This window comes from Piliocolobus tephrosceles, chromosome 21, assembly GCF_002776525.5.
Source record: "Piliocolobus tephrosceles isolate RC106 chromosome 21, ASM277652v3, whole genome shotgun sequence".
Classification (NCBI taxonomy): Eukaryota; Metazoa; Chordata; class Mammalia; order Primates; family Cercopithecidae; genus Piliocolobus; species Piliocolobus tephrosceles.
The window spans coordinates 19,135,078-19,153,720 of NC_045454.1; the positions used below are offsets into that span (position 1 = coordinate 19,135,078).

Genomic DNA, 18,643 nt, shown 5'->3' on the forward strand with positions numbered 1-18,643 from the left:
TTTAAAGTTTTGTAGAGGCTGGGTGTGGTGGCTCACGCCTGTAATCCCTGCACTTTGGGAGGCTGAGGTGGGTGGATCACTTGAGGTCAGGAGTTCAAGACCAGCCTGGGCAACATGGTGAAACCCATCTCTACTAAAAATACAAAAATTAGCTGGGCATGGTGGCATGCACTTGTGGCCCAGCTGCCCAGGAGGCTGAGGAAGGAGAATCACTTGAACCCAGGAGGCAGAGGCTGCAGTGAGCTGAGATCAAGCCACTGCACTCCAGCCTGGGCGACAGAGCGAGACTCCCTGTCAAAAAAGAAATAAATTTTTGTGGCCGGGCGAGGTGGCTCATGCTTGTAATCCCAGCACTTTGGGAGGCCGAGGTGGGTGGATCATGAGGTCAGGAGATCGAGACCATCCTGGCTAACACGGTAAAACCCCATCTCTACTAAAAATACAAAAAATTAGTTGGGCGAGGTGGCAGGCACCTGTAGTCCCAGCTACTCGGGAGGCTGAGGCAGGAGAATGGCGTGAAGCCGGGAGGCGGAGTTTGCAGTGAGCTGAGATCGTGCCACTGCACTCCAGCCTGGGAGACAGAGCGAGACTCCGCCTCAAAAAATAAATAAATAAATAAATAAATAAATAAATAAATAAATAAATAAATTTTTGTAGAGAGGGGTCTAGCTATGTCTCCCAGGTTTGCCTCTAACTCCAGGGTTCAAGCAATCCTTCCCCCTCGGCCTCCCAAAGTGTTGGGATTACAGGCTTGAGCCAGTGTGCCTGGCCCTGTCCTCTGCTCTTAAAGCAGCCCAGATGGAGTGGTGTTCACCCAACTCTGCCTAAAATCCAAAACTTTCCCCCTCCTTTACACCTCAGGGTTTGAATTACATAAGGGACCTAGGAATCCTGGCACACCCCTCACACACCAGGCCCTCCTCATCGGTCACAATGTGCCTGTTAGGCCTTCACTCCTCTCCCTTCTAAGCCTTGGAGTGAGTAGGTGCAATGCACCATAGTGGTTGAGAAATTATACCCTAGGAGTCAGGCAGACAAGGGTTAGGGTTTGATTCTATTACTCACCAGCTCCATGTTCCTGCCAAATTGCTTCCCATCTATATAACGAGGATAATAGTACCTACCTCTTAGAGTTGTTACTGAGGATTAACTGGAGTTTCATATGTAAAAAGTGCTTAGCAGATATAAAGGGAGTACTTAATAAAGAATAATTAATATATATATAGCATTTAATGTGTACTACTGGGCAAAGTATCTTATCTCTTTTACAGAGGAGAAAACTAAGATTGAGAGAAGATAAGTCACAGAGTGAATTCCTGGTGATGCCAAGGCTTGAAGATGAAATTCCAGACTCCATGCTCTTAAACCATGGAACCTATTTCTACGGTTACTACGACTGTTGTTTTGTTGCTGTTGCTAAGTAAACATTGTATTAGATCTAATCTCTTCCTTACAGTATTCTGGTATCCAGTAGTTCCTAGACAATTCTGCTGGAAGTTGGGGGTGGACCAGGAGCCTGGAGGGAAGAACAGGGATAGAACTTGTTCCTTAAGGACAGATCTGAGTAACCCCATAACCGTGTTTACCCCAAGGCAGGACATGGGGGGGCTATTTGTTGACATAAATTGAATGTTAAAAATTGCCCAGAGGCGGGCCACAGGGGCTCACACCTGTAATCCCCAGAATTCAGGAGGCTGAGGTGGGAGGATCGCTTGATCCCAGGAGTTTAAGACCAGACCAGGCAACATAGTGAGACCATGTCTCTACAAAAACATTTTTAAAATTAGCCAGGATTGGTGGTGCACACCTGTAACCTCAGCTGCTCGGGAGGCTGAGGTGGGGGGATCACTTGAGCTCAGGAGTTTGAGGCTGCCATGAGCTGTGATCACAGCACTGCACTCCAGCGTGGGTGATGATCTCAATTAAAACAACAAAAAAAAATTGCTCCAGCCAAAAACCTGGACTTACAATCTTGACTCCTCTCTTTATCTCAAACCCCATGTATAAATCTGTGGATTCTATTTACAAAGTAGGCCCAGCACCTGCCCACTTCTCCACTCTTCAGGGCCCTCACCCTGGACCTGTCTGCCGCTGTCTTGTCCTGAACCTTCACAGCAGCCTCCTCTCTGTCAAACTGCCCCCCACCCCACTCCCACTCTGCTGACCACGTGCCGCAGAGGGAGCCTGTGAACTGAGTCAGGTCACATCCCTTCCATGCTTGAAATTTCCTGTGGCTCCGTCTCTCTCAGGGTAAAAACCTAAGTCCATTCAATGCCCTTCAAGGACTTACAGATCTGCCCATCGCCTCTCTGCCCTCATCTCCTGGCACTCTCTTCTTCGCTTCCTCCCCTCTCAACACTCTAGCTCCCTGAAGCTCCTCAGACTTACCAGACACACTCCTGCCTCAGGGCCTTGCACTGGCTGTTCCCTTTACTTAAAACACCCTTCCCTGCAGACATCCCCAGGACTCCCTCACCCCCGTCAGGGCTTTATTCAAATGCCAGCTCCTGGCCAGGCACAGTGGCTCACACCTGTAATCACTTGGGAGATTTTCACCTGGAATCACTTGGGACACTTTGGGAGACCAAGGCAAGTGGATCACTTGAGGTCAGGAGTTCGAGACCAGCCTGGCCAACATGGTGAAACCCTGACTCCACTAAAAATACAAAAAGTAGCCGGCCATTGTGGTACCCACCTGTAGTCTCAGCTACTCGGGAGCCTGAGGCAGGAGAATCGCTTGAACCCAGGAGGCAGAGGCTGCAGTGAGCAGAGATCATGCCACTGCACTCTGGCCTGGGTGACAGAGTCAGACTCCGTCTCAAAACAACGACAACAAATGCCAGCTCCTGAGGAGGGCCTAACCTGGCCACTCTCGCTAAAATGGTGTGTATCCCCCATTCCCACTTTCTTTTTTTCTTTCTGCTATCATTTCTAACATATGAAGTCATTTACTTATTATCTCCCCTACTAGAAAGCTCATAAACTCTTTGCAGGAGGGACTTTGGTCTGTTCTGCCCACCGCTTTATCTCCAGTGCTTTCAACAGGGCTTGGCACATAATTAGGTGCTCAATAAATGCACTTGTTGAGTGTCTTATAAAACTCAGATTGAGGGTCTGATGGGAGAAGGGAGAATTGAAGGAGGAGACTGGTTTGGCAGTTCAGGAAGGTGAGTGGGCGGGGTGCACAGAGGCAAATAAATAACACAGGCTGAGACTTTGTCACAGACATTTCTTGGAGCAGATCTCATGCCCCCTCCCCCGATGACAAGGCTGGGTCTTTGGCCCCCATCCTCCCCCACCACTTCAGCCTGCACTGACACTAACAATATTGAGGTCACAGACTGGCTTAGAATCAAGATCAGGAAGATATATGTTGGGGTGCTCCCCCAAATCTGGGGGCCAAGCATCCGATCTGAGGGGCAAGCGGCTGGGAAATTGGGCCTGGGGGCTCCAGGGTCTGAGGTCTGCCTGGCTCCCAGGGCGGCCCTCCACGCACCCCTGATTTGGGGGCAATGAAGGGGAATCATGGATCAGAGGTGGGTCTCAGCAGGGAGCAGGACTGGGGGACCTGGGAGAGGCGCTGCTGGGAAGTGGTGGCCAGGGGACCTTTCCCCAGCCCCCACCGCTTCATCTGCAGATCCCACAGCACCGTACAGCACTCTGGTCCCCCGTCCCACCCCTCCCCAAAACGAGGTAGGTTAAGAATGGAGCTTCCCCCCTGCCCACCACGGAAGGGGGGAGACCGAGGCACAGAGAGGGGCATGGGAACCCAGGCTGCCCCAGCCCCCAATCCCTCCACCCTCAGCTCTGGTGGGTCTGACAGTGATGAGAGCTGGGCAGAGTAGGGAGGGGAGAGACACCCCCGCTTTTCTCTCACCCATCCCAGGGTCTGGTTGGGAGTGCTGAATCTCACAGGTTCCGGATGTAATAAATAGTTAATAATTTAAAGGAAGAGACAGAGGACCTATCCCTTGAACCCCAACAAGGCCATCCAAGTCTGGGTAATGAAGAAAGGTTAAGTGCACAGTTCCAGATGCTTGGGGCCAGATGCAGGTCCCAAGCCCACACAACATTGAGACTGTCTTGCTCCAAGACCTTGATGCCCCCATACAAGACACCAGATCTTCAATCCACTGGAAGTCCCATTTCACTTGGGGGAAAAAAAGCCTGTGGCACTCCCCCCTTGCACAGAAGAAGAGACTCAGCAGGCCACAAAACAGGCTTTCAAACTTCCTGAAGCAACTTCTAACGCTAAAGTGGAAGAGAGCCAGGCGCAGTGGCTCATGCCTGTAATCCCAGCACTTTGGGAGGCTGAGGCAGGTGGATCACAAGGTCAGGAGTTCGAGACCATCCTGGCCAACATGGTGAAACCCTATCTCTACTCAAAATACAAAAAACTAGCCGGGTGTGGTGGCACGTGCCTGATATCCCAGCTACTTTGGGAGGCTGAGGCAGAAGAATGGCTTGAACCCGGGAGGGGGAGATTGTGGTAAGCCAAGATTGTGCCACAGAACTCCAGCTTGGGTGATAGAGCGGGATTCTGTCTCAAAACAAACAAACAAACAAATAAATAAATAGATAAATAGGAAGAGAATGGGTTAATGGAGGGGCAGAACATAAAAGGCGGAACTCGAACCTGGACTAGGAATTAAGGTTGAACTTGAAGGAAGATCTGCAAGGGTGGGGGCTGTGGGACAGCAGAGCCATAGCTAGCCTGAAAGGTTCCATTGCACACACTTCCAAGGGCACAGCATGGCCAGCAGACTGGTGTGACTTCCAGCTCCTCGAAACCCTGGGCTGTGTGCCTTCACTTAATGAAGACTCTGCATAATCATCTGTGACAATGCTGGGTCCTAGACATGACAGTGACGGAGCTCCTAGTTGGTCCTTTTTTTTTTTTTTTTCTTTAAGAGACAGGGTCTCACTACATTACCCAGGCTGGTCTCAAACTCCTGGCCTCAAGCGATCCTCCTTCCTTGGCCTCCCAAAGTGCTGGGATTACAAGGCATGAGCCACTGCGCCCCACCCTGGGTGGTCCTACAATGAGTCCCAAATGGAAGGGATCCCACCCTAAGATAAAGGGGTAATTCTGAGGATTGCTGGGGGCTTGGGCCGGGATCCTTGGGACTAGAATTCCAGAGTCTGGAACCTTGGAGTTTTGGGGCCCTATGGATGGCAGGATTCAAGTGGCAGCAGGTCTCCAAGGATGGACAAGTGGGGCTGGGGGAATCGGATGTAGAGGCATCTTGGGGTTCATCAGGCTAGAGAGGTTTGAGTCCAAAGAAATATGGGGTCTGAGGGTGCTAGGGTCTTGGGGCACCTCAAATCTGAATGCCTCTGGTTTGGAGGGATGAAGGTCTTGGATCAGGAACAATCCCAATGTTGTAGGGTCTTGAGCCTTGCATTTGGGGGTCAGTGGCACCTTTAGGGTATTGGATCCAGTGCTCCTAAGTACCCTGGGGTCACTCAGGGGCTGAGGGCCAAGGGGGTCAGAGGTCTGGGTCACCATGAGCATCCCCTCTTCTGGGAGCTGGATTCCCAGCCCTTAAGGGGTCGGGAATCTGTGGATAGAAAGAAGCTGAAGATTCCAGGACATTTGGGGTCTCAAAACCCAGGTCCAGGAGGAACTGCGAGAGGGCTATTTGAGAACTCGAGACCAGTATCTCGGGCCCTGAGGTGTTGGTAGCCTTCAGTCGCACATCTGAGGGCACCAGGCACCTCTGAGTCCTATAAATGATATCCAAAGCTCCTAAGAACCCTGGCTTTGGGGTGGGTGGACCTATGGAGGTCTTTGATCCCTGGCTTCCAGAGCATCTTGGTGTCTGATATGTGGATCTTGGGGGCTCTGGGATGGGTATCCCAAGTCATTGGTAAGAGAACATCTTGTGTTTGAGCATATCCGAGCCCTCAGTGCATCATAAGAGTCCGGGGTCCTAGGGTGTCTGGGGGTTCCCTGGACATCTTAGACTTCAGTGTTCCTGGATTGGAGGCCAGGTCTGTGGGTACTCGGTTGTGGGTAGATGTTGGGGCAGCATCTGGAGATTCCAGAGCATAACAAGAGTTTCAAACTCTGTTTGAAACTGTCCCGGGGGTCCTGCTGTCTCAGGGGTCCTGAGACTATGAGAGTGTCTCAGATGTGGGGGCACCAGGTCTTAGGTGAACATTCAGGGACTGTTTGGGGGTGACTCTAGGTCCTATGGTCTCAAGATCTGATCTGGGAGGTGAATAAAGGCAGAGTCAGGTATGGGAAAGTCCTGACTAATTGTGGGGCTGTAATCTGAGGGTCATGGTGCCAGGCGCGACGGGGGTCTATGTCGTTCATTTCAACAGGGACCTGCCCTTTCCGGGATCTATGCGCTCCCTGGCCCTTCTGAGATGCAAAGTATGGGGACGCCTGGAGTCTCCTCGTGGGGTGTGGGGGTGGGGGAACGCCAGAACTCAGTACGCCTGGGACCTCTTGGACAGACATCCCAATGAAGCTGGGGCTGGGGTCTCTCAGTCCTAGGTTTGGGTTCCAGGTTCCAGGTCTGAGATCTCTCAATCCAAACTCAAGCTCCAAGTTCCGGATGTGCCTAGGTTTGGGTTTTAGGTCCGAACGGAGTCCGGGGTCCTGGACCCTCAATTTTGGGTCCTCGGGCCGGCTAGGGGACCCACCAGGCCGTCCTCACCGCGCAGCCTCCTCGTGGCGACCTCCGCAGCCGGCGCAGCCGCATCGCGCTGCGACCCAGTGGCACGCGCGCAGGGGCGCGTAGCAGCAGAGGCAGGGCACTGCCAGGGAGAGCGCGGCCAGAGCGGCCCAGCGCGCGGCGGGGCGCGGGTGGCCCGGCTCGCAGGCGCACGGGTCCGAGAAGTCGCCCTCGGCGTCCGACAGGCAGTGGTAGAGCAAGCTCTCGGCGCACCACAGGCAGCTCAGACGGCGCACCAGGAGGCGACCCGGGTCCGGGGCCTCTGCGCAGCGGCCGCCACGCCCGTCTGCTCTGCGGCGGAAGAGCGCGCGGCAATGCACGCAGCGCGCTGCCTCCTCCGCCTCAGGGGAGGCCTTGGCAGGCGCAGAGGCTGGGCCCGGGCCGGGGGGTGGGCGAGCTGGGGGCGCTGGGGGCGCAGCCTCGGTCAAAGGGGCAGGTAGTGCCGCTGGGGGCCCCAGGGCGGCGCCCCTCAACGCGCCGGTCTTGGCGAAGCGCACGACGCAGGTGGACAGGGAGAGGGGCGCGGGTGGCCCGGAGCGCCGGTAATCCTCGTAGCCGCGGCCGCCCCACCCCAGGCCCCCTGCCCCTGCCAGGGGCTCTGAGGGCTCCGGAATCCCCGTGAATGGTAGAAGCGGCGGGTAGCTCTGCAGGACGAAGGGACAAAGAGATCAGAATCCGTCCCAGTCTCGGCCTCAAGGATCCAGTTCCCTAGCGCACTCTTGGGTCTGGGATTGAGATTTTCAAGACCCCAGCTGGCTTCTCTCCCAAGGTCCCTCAATCCCCACTTTTCTCCAGGGACAGACAGAGGAATCCACGCACCAACCCCACACCTTTAAGGACCCAGAGGCCGAAGGTTCCCAGTCCTGTCCTCTCTTAAGATCCAAGAGCCCCAGCTCCCAGCCCCCTCCACCTTGAGATCCAGGGGTTCTGGACCCAGCCATCTCCTTAAAGGCGCAGGAGTTTGGTTCCTGGGCCCCTTTTACCCTCCTGGGTACCGACTCGCCCACCCTCCTCGTTAATTTAACAGTCCTCTTCCAGGAGTTCCCCAAATATACACTCTGAAAATGGTCCTAAACCTCTCTGGACTTCGGAACCCCTCAAAATCTCCAAGAGCACAAGGAAACTCGGGAAGCCCGCACCCAAGCCTCCTAGAAACCCAGTCCTCCAAGCCTCTCCCTATTTCCCCGCCGCTTTCTCCCAGTCCCGCCCAGTTATCAGGTCAGCCATCCCCTGGAATCTGTGGTTTTTCACCCCCCTGGGCCATGGCTCCCGCTCCCTTTGGGTCCCGAGTGCACCGCCCCATTCCCCCAGGAGCCTCAGGCTCCCAGGTCGCACCTGAGCCGAGGAGCGGCGGCGCTGGGGGGGCGTGGTCGGCCCGAAGCCTGAAGCTGACTCCATCGTGACGACGGGGGCCGCAGCGGCGCTGGGAGGCGTCTCCTGGCGGCTGTGACTGGAGGAGGAGTCGCTGTCCACGTGGGACTGGAGGAGATTGGCTGCCTCAGAGCGGGGACACGCCCCCGCACAGCCGATGCCCTCACATACACCCCCTCCCATTGAGAGCGAGGGCTCTGCGACCAGGAAGGCCTGGGTTCAAACCCTGGCTCTGTCACTGGTTGTGTGACCTCCGGCAAATGAGCTCACCTCTTGGAGCCTCAGTTTCCTCCTCTGTAAAACGGGGATCCTAAGAGTACCTATTCATAAGGATGCGGTTAGGGCCACCGTCAAGGGCACAGCACATGCCTGAAGTACTGGGAGAACTGGACATGCTTATTATTATTTTTGTGGAACTCTTTTCCTGATCTAACCAGCTCGCCAAACCTGCGGAACATCTAATGGTCTTCCCGCTTCTCAGAACCCGTCTCCCTGGGGCCGCCAGCTGCCTTCCTCTCTCACTCCCAGCCCCACACTTTTATTGGGGCAGTCCCACCCACTCTGAGTGCTCCCCTTCCCATGCAAACCAGCCTCTGTTCTGAAACTAGCCGAAACATGACTTCTCAGACCCTTAGCTTCCTTTCTGTCACTTGGGCATAACTCCTACCTCATCTGCACACTGCCTTCAATAGACATTCATTGAGCACCCACAACGTGCCAGACTCACAAAGACCATTGTGCAGATTCCAGAGGGTGCCTGGACAGCAGAGCATCTTTCCCGGGTAAGTGCTCGATGCACGGGAACTGTCTACAACCGTTGTGGCCCCACTTCATCTCCCATGACCCTGGAATCCCCCTGCTCTTCTGCCCAGGGAATCAATTTTGTTCCTGCAGGTGTTTTCGGTAACTCCCATGGTTTCCAGCAAGTGCCAAATTGCACCCAATATTATGTGCATTCATTCATTCAGTTTTTTCAACACATATTTACTAAACACTTAACTGTGTGCCAGGCACTGTTTCAGGCATTGGAGACACAGCAAGAAACCAACAAAAGATCCTTGCCGGCCTGAAGCTGACATTCTAGCATGGGAGATAGACCATAAACTAATAGATAAGAAGAAAATAGGCCGAGAAATACGCCTGTAATCCCAGCACTTTGGGAGGCCAAAGCGGGCAGATCACAAGGTCAGGAGTTTGAGACCAGCCTGGCCAACATAGCGAAACCCCATCTCTACTAAAAATACAAAAAATTAGCTGGGCACCTGTAATCCCAGCTGCTTCGGAGACTGAGGCAGAAGAATCCCTTGAACCCGGGAGGTGGAGGTTGCAGTGAGCCAAGATCGTGCCCCTGCACTCCACCCTGGGCAACAGTGCGAGACTGTCTCAAAAAGAAAAAAGATAATAGTATTTTCAGAAAGGAAATAAGGAAAATGCTTTAGAACATGGGAAAAAATTAGCACTAGACAAGGGGCATTGATAGATTGCAATTTTAAATGAAATACTTAAATTTAAATACTCAGGGAGGCCCTACCTGAAAAGTTGATATTTGTGTAAAGCCCTGAAAGAAACAAGGGAACGAGCCACAAGGAAATCTGTGAAAGAGTGTTCCAGGCAACAGCCAGTGCAGAGGCGCTGGGACAGGACTGTGCCTGCCATGTTAGAGTAAGAGCCAGGAGGCTGTGTGGCTAGAGCCAAGTAAGCAAGGGGGCCAGACACACAGGGCCACACGGCATGGGATCTCATATGCCACTGTAAGGACTTTGTCCTTTACCTGAGTGAGCTGGAGCCCTGGGAGGGTTCCAAGTGTGGGAGGGGCATGATCTGACTCAGCCGTTGATAGGGATCCTCTGGCTATGTGTAGGGGAGGGAGGGAAGGAGTTGACAGTGAGAAGCTATTGAGATGGTCCACTTGGGAGATGAGTTTGGACGGTACCAGGTTGGAGGCAGATTGTGATGGTTTGGAAAGTGGAACCAATATTTGCTGACAGATGAGATGAGACGCATAAAAGATAAGAGGAGTCAGGGATGACTCCAAGGTTTAGAGCCTGAGTAACGGGAAGCGTGGGGTTGTCATCAATTTGTTCATCCATTTACTTTTAATATTTATTCATTTTTATTGTTTATATATATTTTTTCAATTTTCTGCCTTTCCACACTAGAATAGAAGCTCCAGGAGGAAAGCAACTTTTTGTTCACTGATGTAACCCAGTGCCTAAAACGCTGTCTGATATACAAAAGGTGCACAATAAGGACCCTTGAATGAATGTGTGAATCATGACAGGGCAGAAAGACTAGAATAACTGGGATTGAATTGACACTCATAGTTCGGGCCCAATTTTGTGTCCCCAGCATGTGGCATAGTGCCTGCTACACAGTAGGTGCTCAAGAATGTTCATAGAATCCAAACCCCTGCCCTCCCAGCAGAGAGGCATCCTGGACACTCACCGTCAGAGGGCAGGGGGTCTCTGCAGTATCCTGGGAAGGAGAGGAGGAGGAAGAGGAGGAGGAGGAGGAGGGGGTGAGGGAGCCTGGGGAAGGGGGAGAGGCAGAGAGTGAGTTCCTTGAGCCCAGCTTCTCCTCCCACTCCCAGGCCAGCCCCCAGTGCACACCACCTGGGCTGCTCACCTCGACCCAGCGCGGCCAGCGCAGCCAGCAGGCTCTTCTGGAACTCATCAGCCTCTGCAGGGCTCTGAAACGTCAGTCCAAACTTGCAGTCACCCAGGCTCCAGTGGTGAAAGATGGGATTCACCTTGTTGTAAACCAAGCCTGGCTTCAGGGTACACTCCAAGGTCGTCTGAGGGGCAGGAGGAGAGCAGGGTCAGATACCCCAACCTAGGTATGCCTGTGACATCTCCTCCATCACCAGCCCTCATGCATACCCTAGTGTCTTCTTACACCTAGGTCACCAGCCCTAGGTGTAACCCTGAACCCTGATCAATGCTGATACGACTCCCCAATTTTACTTGTTTTGTTTTTTGAAACAGTCTTACTCTGTCACCCAGGCTGGAGTGCAATAGTGTGATCAGGGCTCACTGCAGAATCAACCTCCCAATCTCAAGTGATTCTCTCGCCTCAGCCTCCTAAAGTGCTGGGATTACAGGCATGAACCCCCACACCCCGCTACGCCCAGTTGTACTGAACACACCTCCGATGCTCAAATATTTTCTCAATCCCTGTATTTTCCTAATACCTCCCGCTGATACCCCTATAGAAACCCCGAATCTTACTGAATGCCCCAAAACATTGTTAACCCCTTTCTGATAACCCAGCATCCCCGCTCTGGCTCAAAAATACTTCCCAGACTTTACTGAACATCTCACAATATTATTGTTCATCCTCTTCTAATAATAATCTCTGGAAACTTTACCCAAAAATGTTCTCTTTCTCTCTCTTTTTTTTTTTTCCAGATGAGCTCTCTCTGTGTTGCCCAGGTTGGTCTCAAACTCTGGGCTCAAGCAATCCTCCTGCATCAGCCTCATGGGTGGCTGGGATTATATAGGCACTGTATTCAGTGCTTACCCCAAAATAGTCTTATTAAACTTCCACAGATTCCCCCTCAGATGCTAGCCAACACCCCATTGATATTCCCTCAAATCCTTGCTTAGTATTACCGTATTCCTTCACTCCATTTCAAATCCCCCCACTGACTCCTGTTCCGAAACAAAACCTTTCCTCCAAGCCTTTCACACAATCCATATCTTTCTACTGCATCCCTAGTTGAAACTTCAACACTGTCCCTCCACATTGTGCCAGACAGCCCAGTTATTCCTGCTGAACCCATGTATAGAATTGTCACCTGTCTCTGACACTTTCAAATGGACCCCAGCAAATGCTTCTCTATACTTAGGGCAGACAAGGGCCAGGTGGTGTAGGGCCTGGTGGCGAGGATCTCTGAGCAAGGTGGAGGGTTTTGAACAGAGGAGGGACGTGGTCTGAGTCGGGGGATGGGGGAAGGCAGTGCCCCCGTGGACCAGACAGGGGGCTGGAGCGGGGAGCAGGAGCAGTACAGGGAGACAACGAGGAGGCTGCTGAGATAGTCTGGCTGGAAGTGGCAGTGGACAGGACACTCCTAACACCCCATGTATCCTGCAATTCCCAACTCTTATCTACAGGACAGATATTCACTCCCAAACTTCACATTCCAGCTTGATTCCTAGGCTGGGAGGCAACCTGACCTCTGCTCCATACACCAGCCCCACTCCCCTCCCTCCCCAGGTCCCTACCCTCCCCGCATGCCCCAGGGTGGCTCACTTTCTGGTCCCGGAGGCGCTCCCCGTGGATGACGTAGTGCCCCTGGCGGGCCCCCCCCTCGGGCCTGGCCCCTCGGACCCGACACACGCTCACCTGGCTGAGGCCCCCGCCCCCCACAGGCAGCCAGCCCCCACTGGAGTCATCTCGGGCCATCACCACAGCTCGGACCCGCACCATGTACCTGCAGGAGGTGGGGGGAAGGACAGGGACAACACGGTCATGAGCTGAAATCCTGCTCTCCCATGGAATGTTCCCCTAACCCTCATCTCCCCTCCAACTTTACCTCTCACGTCTGGGTCGACTACACCCTAAGCTAGCAATACCCACCTTCAACCCCATGGCCACCTTCTTCCACATGGCTCCTTTCTTCCTCATGCCTTCTCTTCTCTCCCACCTCTATCTTCTTCTCCATGTCTGCCCTTTCTCCCTGTACCCACCTTTCCCCCATCTCTCTGTCCCCACCCCCACAGCCCTGGTGTTGCACTCCCCTCCCCCTCCTGCTCATCCCTATTACCCCCTTCTCCTCCCTCAGCACATACCCACAGCCCCACCCAGTGCTCCCCCTCACAGCTGGGTGCCTGCGCATATATATTTTCTCTGGGCCCATCAACTCAGCTCCCGTTCTCCCAACCCTGCCTGCCTCCGCACCCTGTCGTCCAGGTCACAGGCTGGGTGAGAAACCCAGGCTCTTCCCCCCCACCCCTTCCCGGATTTATGAATGAGACCGGATGCAAAGCTCACTGAGTCACCCAGCAACGGGAGATGGGCAGGGAACAGGGAGAGAACCAGAAATGGCCAGAAAGAGAGGCTCAGAGGGAGATGGAGGCAGAGGAAGTCAGAAACCGGCGACCGAAGACACATCCAGAGAGCATTTCATTCACAAAAATCAAGGCTGCTCCCTCAGGCCCCAGCAGAGGGAAGCCAGGGGGGAAAGATGGGATTGGGGGGAGATTGATCCTTCCTCCCTCTTCCCTTCCCGCCCCTCAGCCCCAGCATCCTTCAGAACCATTTTACCCCGCCCCCCAGCTCAGGGGACGTAGCCCTCCGCCCAGTAATCGGGATCAGTGTCCAGCCCCTCACTGCCACCCAGCACAGGGACCCTGGCGTCCCAACCTTAGGGACCCAGACGAGCTCTAGCCCCCTCCCCCACCTGCAGGCTGCTGGGTTTCCCCGGCCCTTCGGGAGGGGAAGGGGCGGCCGCAGCGCCCCCAGCCCCCTTTTCTCAATGGGATGGGATTTTGTGAATGAGCAGTCACGTGACGCTGCTTCCTTTGTCCGCCCGCCTCCCCCGACAACAGGTGAAGCAGGGAACGAGGGCAGGGGTCCCTCCAGGGCCTAGCTGGAATGGGACACTGGGATTTCAGGGTGTCCTACGCTCCTCACACATCCTGTGTCCCCCGCGGGGGGAGTGGTCCTCAGCGTTCCTCAATGGTGAGGGTCCAGGATGGAATTTTGTGAATGGGGCTTCCTCGGAGAAAGTCCAGACCCCCCAAATGAAGATTTGTACCCCGAATGGCTGCCGCGCAGTTTGAGGGGTCCCCACTCCCTAGTCCTCCCAGCTGGGGCCTGGGGGGCGCCTGGGTGGGCAGAAGGCGCAGCGCGGTCCTGGCCGCCCCCTCATCGGGGCAGGCAATCTGTCAGCCCCCGCCCCCTCGCCCCCCTCGGCACCTGCCTGCGAGGCTCCGGCCGGGCTCCGAGCGGCGGCGACGCGGCCTCCTCCTCCTCCTTTTCGTTCCAGCTCCCTCGCTGGCTCCGGCGGCGCTGGAGACGGGCACCGGGAGCCGGGGCGAGGGGGGAGGGAGGGGGAACCTGGAAGACGGGTGGGGGGGGGGGGGGGGGGCGGGGGGGGGGGTAAGAGCGAGGCGGGCTTACTTGCCTGCTGGGTCCTAGAGCCCGGCACTAGCTCTAGAGAGCAACCCCCCAGTCCCCATTTTCTTAAGATCCAGAAGGGATCCCCCACTTTTCCACCCATCTGCGCCATTGATCTCTAATGCTATGAGGAGGGGACAGGGGCAGGGACAGGGACTGGTCTCAAGGTTCTAAAGAGGCGGTGGTCTACGCTGTGGCTTCGAAATAGGAGGGGCTGAGTGCCTGGCAGGGTTCGATAAGGGGTGGGGCGTGAGGGGAGCCTTCACGTGTGGGTGGGGTTGGAGGGCCTGGGTTTAACGAGGTTTGGATGCTGAAGGCGAGGACTAGTGCGTGCGTCACGGAAGGGGCGGGCCCACGGTGGATGGGCCTTCTCGGCGCGCCGGGGCAAGGAGAGGGTCTTGGGAAACGAAGTTGCCGGGTCTTAAAAAGGCGGAGCTTAGAGGTAAATTGCCTTAGGGGCGGGGCAGATGAGAGGTCCAAAGGGGAGGAGCGACGCATGGGTGTTCGCGTGGGCGGGGCCTCGGGAGGGAATAAGGAGAGGGGCGGAGCATTCTAAAGGGGAGGGGCTAAGGAGAACAACCCAAAGGGGTGGAGCTTAGAACTAGAAAGCCGGGGGGCGAGGAAGAAGACCTCGGAGTATTTCAAGGGGAGACTCAGGTTCGTAAGGGGCCGGGCTCCCGCGGGCTCGCAGGAGGGCGGGGCCTCGAGCTCCAGGGGCGGGGCCTAGATCTCGGGGTCCGCCCTCGCTGTCTCGCCCACTTGCCTTCACCCGCACCCCCGTTCTTTTCGGTTATTTTCTGCTACGGCAGTTCCCTGCCCTGCCCCGGGCCCAGGGGGCCGCTGTCTGAACTCTGGTCGGCTGGAGGACTCGGTGAGTGGGCTCCTCTGGGCGTAGGCGGGGCCAGGGCGGAGCTTGGGGACGGGGTGGAGCTCGAGTGTGGATGCCAGCTAGTAGATAGACCTAGCGCGGGAAGAGGTTTAGGGGTGAGACCTGATGATCTGCCGCTGTCTGGGAAGAGGGCGGGACCCAGGTGATCTAGAGAGAGGCGAGGAGTCAGAGAGTTAGAGGAGAGGACTGAGGGATCAGCATGACCAGCCAAGGGGACAGGCATGGAACCTTAGTACATAATGGGGCAGGTACTGAAGTGTCTGAACAGCAGCTGTGTTGGGGACATGGGAAAGAAGGCGTGAGTGTCGAGGGTCGAGGAATAGGAGTGCTACCTAAGGACTTGGGCCTGATCGGATCGTGGAGAACAGGGGCGGGGCCGGTGCGGACGCATTAGATCAAGTACAGCCAGCCTCGTAGGGTCCCCACGGCCCTGGCAGGCTGACTGGCGTAAGTTTTTCTGATCAGTCTCCCAGCTCCGTCAGAAATGGGGAATGTGCAGTCGGAGCCATCGGCGGGTGGGGGCTCCCGAAAAGAGCAGGCCTCGGACCGCGCCCCCGACTCCCGCCGGACGTCCCTGGTGGAGCCCGAGATGACCTCCCAGGCCATGCGCCTGACTCGCGGGCTGGGTGTCTGGTTCCCTGGCAGCTCCGCACCCCCGGGGCTCCTGGTACCCCGGGAGCCCCAGGCCTCACCCTCGACCCTGCCCCTCACCTTAGAACGGCCCTCTCCAGTGATGCCCCCTCCTGAAGAGGCGGCCACGGTCTCTGCACCACCCCCAGCCCCCGCGGGGACCCTGCTGCCCGGCCCGTCTAAATGGCAAAAGCCCGCGGGCACTCCAGTGCCCCGGATCCGCGGCCTGCTGGAGGCGAGCCATCGCGGCCAGGGCGACCCTCCGAGCCTCCGCCCGCTGCCGCCGCCGCCGCCGCCGCCCCCGCCCCCGCCCCCGCAACTATCCGTAAAGGACACTGTCCCGAGGGCCCCATCCCAATTTCCGCCGTCCCTGGAGCCTTGGAAGCCGCCACCACCATTACCTTCTGAACGGCAGCCGGCGGACCGCAGAATCACTCCTGCTCTGGCCACACCCGCCTCAACCCCCACAGAAAGCCAGGCTGGGCCGGGCAACCAGGGCCAGACGGCCGGCAGGGCCCGCGGAGGGGCGCCTCCCCAGGCGGGCGAAGGCGAAATGGCCCAGCCTGCGGCTTCCGAGTCCGGCCTGAGCCTGCTGTGTAAAATCACCTTCAAGTCGGGGCCCTCTTTGGCCCCTCCGGCAGCCTCGAGTTCCTTAGCAGCCAAAGCTTCGCTCGGGGGCGGCGGAGGCGGCGGTCTCTTTGCTGCCTCGGGTGCCATCTCTTACGCCGAGGTCCTGAAGCAGGGGCCCCTGCCTCCTGGAGCCGCTCGCCCCTTGGGAGAGGTTCCTCGAGGGGCACAAGAAGCTGAGGGAGGTGATGGAGACGGCGAAGGGTGCTCTGCTCCTCCCTCAGCGCCTGCGTCCCAAGCCCAGGCCCTACCGCCGCCACCCTACACCACCTTCCCAGGCTCAAAGCCCAAATTCGACTGGGTTAGCGCTCCCGACGGCCCTGAACGCCACTTCCGCTTCAACGGGGCTGGCGGAGGCATCGGGGCGCCGCGAGGGCGTGCGGCCGCACTCTCTGGGCCTTGGGGCTCCCCTCCGCCACCACGAGGGCAGATGCACTCAGCTCCCGGGCCCCGGAGGCCCGCACCTGCCCTACTGGCGCCGCCTATGTTCATCTTCCCGGCACCCACTGGCGAGCCCATGCGCCCGGGGCCTCCAGGCCTGCAGGAGTTACCACCGCTGCCACCGCCCACGCCGCCGCCCGCGCCGCCGCCCACACCGCAGCCACCAGCGCTCCAGTCAACGCCGCTGCCGGTGGCTCCCCCGCTCACCCCGGGCCTGGGCCACGAGGCGTCAGCCCTGGCTCCCACCCTAGCCCCTGCTCTGCCCCCAGCCTTAGCCACCGGCCAGGCCCCGGCCCCAGTCCCGGCCCCAGCCCCGGCCCCATCCCCAGCTCCCACCATGGCTGAGCCCTCGCCGCCTGTGTCCGCGCCCACACCCGCGGCTGCACTCATCAAGACCCGTACGCGCAGGAACAAGGGTTCCCGTGCAGCCCGGGGCGCAACCCGTGAGGATGGCTTGCCTGGAGATGGTCCTCGTGAAGGAGCTACAGCTACAGTGCCGGACAGCAGCGGTGGAGGGGGTGGTGGCGGCGGGGCCTCTCAGACTGGGGCAGCTAACACCCGCGCTGCGCGCCACTGGCCGCCCTTCCAGGTGCTTAACTCCTGTCCCTGCAAGTGTTACTGCCGCCACCAGCCACGCCATCGCCGCCTGCCACGCAACGTCTCTGCCTGGTGAGAGGAGGGGAGAAGGGACCGGAGGGTGCCGAACCCCAGACTGCTGGATAGAGTCCTACTCAACCCTTTGGTTTCCTGACCCTAGAATGACCCGTGTCCTTCCTCTCCACCACATCTCAAACCTAGCTGAGCTCCACCCTTCAGGACCAAGAGGACCCTTGATCCCATGCTGACCTTTGACGGGAAAGGGGACACCCTGGCCCAGCCCTATGGCATCCGATACCTAAGTGGATTCTTGGCCCTCCTGTACTTCTCTTGGAGCCATCAGAGAGGGAGGCTGGTCCCAGCTGGCCTGACCCTAAACACTGCCTTGACCCTGTCCTTGAGGGTATCAAGGAGGACCACATCCCAGGCCACTCAGGGATGGGGGTGAGATGACTGTCTTCCTGCAACCAAATGGGGGTAGATGCAGGCCTCCAACGTTACTGGCCACAGGGGCAGCCCTGGACTCCTGACCCCTCTAGCCTCTGGCAACTTCTCCTGACTCTGGGACTCAAGGCTTCTGCCACCAGAGGGCACTGATGTCCCAGCTCTTGTGCTGGGGAGGCTCCTCCTGAGTCCCTCATCCAAGGGGGACACTGCATCTCCTCCAGCTACCCCCTACCCACACTGAATCACCAGATCTGGCCACTGGGGTCTGATCCTGGCTCCTGGGAATGCTGAACCACTGGGAGACTGCCCTGGACCTCTTGAGGCTTAGCTATGACACTCTCCAGTCCTCAGCTCCCTTTCCTATTAGGTGGACACAGCCCTGCCCTAAACTGCCTTTGGGATATTCCAGTATGGCCTTCAGAAGCTTCTTTATTCATATGGGGACAGGGAGGCCCTACAAGGGCTAGGGGCCTGGTCACATTGCCGGGCTTTGCTGACTCTATCCTCCCCCCTAGGCTGAGCACACCCACCAACCACCTGGGCGAGCCACCCTGGGTTGCCACCATCAAGCTGGCCGGCTCCCTGGTGGCCGGGCTGGAGCACTACGACCTGCAGGCCACCCATTCCAACTGAGTGCAGTCGGCTCAACACTCTCCACCTTTCCCTCCATGACAATAAAATAACCAATCCAGATGCCAGCAGCCTGTCAATCACTTGCCAAGGTAGTAGGTAGGGTACAGCAGGGCAGGCTCGCCATTAAAGCATATCTTGGGAACAATCGGGAGGCTGGACCAGGGCAGCAGTAACTGGGGTTCCATTCACCCAGCACCCAGAC

General features: G+C 57.0%; 2 protein-coding genes across 2 annotated transcripts; one reads left to right on the forward strand and one right to left on the reverse strand.

Annotated features, from left to right (window-relative positions):
* Nucleotides 1-2,916: 2,916 nt before the first annotated feature.
* SPRED3 (sprouty related EVH1 domain containing 3) lies at nucleotides 2,917-12,588 on the reverse strand. Its single transcript, XM_023229410.1, has 5 exons — nucleotides 12,309-12,588; nucleotides 10,683-10,851; nucleotides 10,503-10,585; nucleotides 8,022-8,165; nucleotides 2,917-7,330 (listed from the first exon to the last, which is right to left on the reverse strand). The coding sequence occupies exons 1-5, from the start codon at nucleotides 12,483-12,485 to the stop codon at nucleotides 6,665-6,667; spliced, it is 1,239 nt and encodes a 412-aa protein (XP_023085178.1). The 5' UTR covers nucleotides 12,486-12,588; the 3' UTR covers nucleotides 2,917-6,664.
* A 2,186-nt stretch (nucleotides 12,589-14,774) lies between these two features.
* GGN (gametogenetin) lies at nucleotides 14,775-18,499 on the forward strand. The gene is made up of 4 exons (XM_023229265.2): nucleotides 14,775-14,834; nucleotides 14,987-15,048; nucleotides 15,532-17,433; nucleotides 18,324-18,499. Exons 3-4 carry the CDS (start codon nucleotides 15,551-15,553, stop codon nucleotides 18,439-18,441), a joined length of 2,001 nt encoding a protein of 666 aa, XP_023085033.1. The 5' UTR covers nucleotides 14,775-14,834; nucleotides 14,987-15,048; nucleotides 15,532-15,550; the 3' UTR covers nucleotides 18,442-18,499.
* Nucleotides 18,500-18,643: the final 144 nt, after the last annotated feature.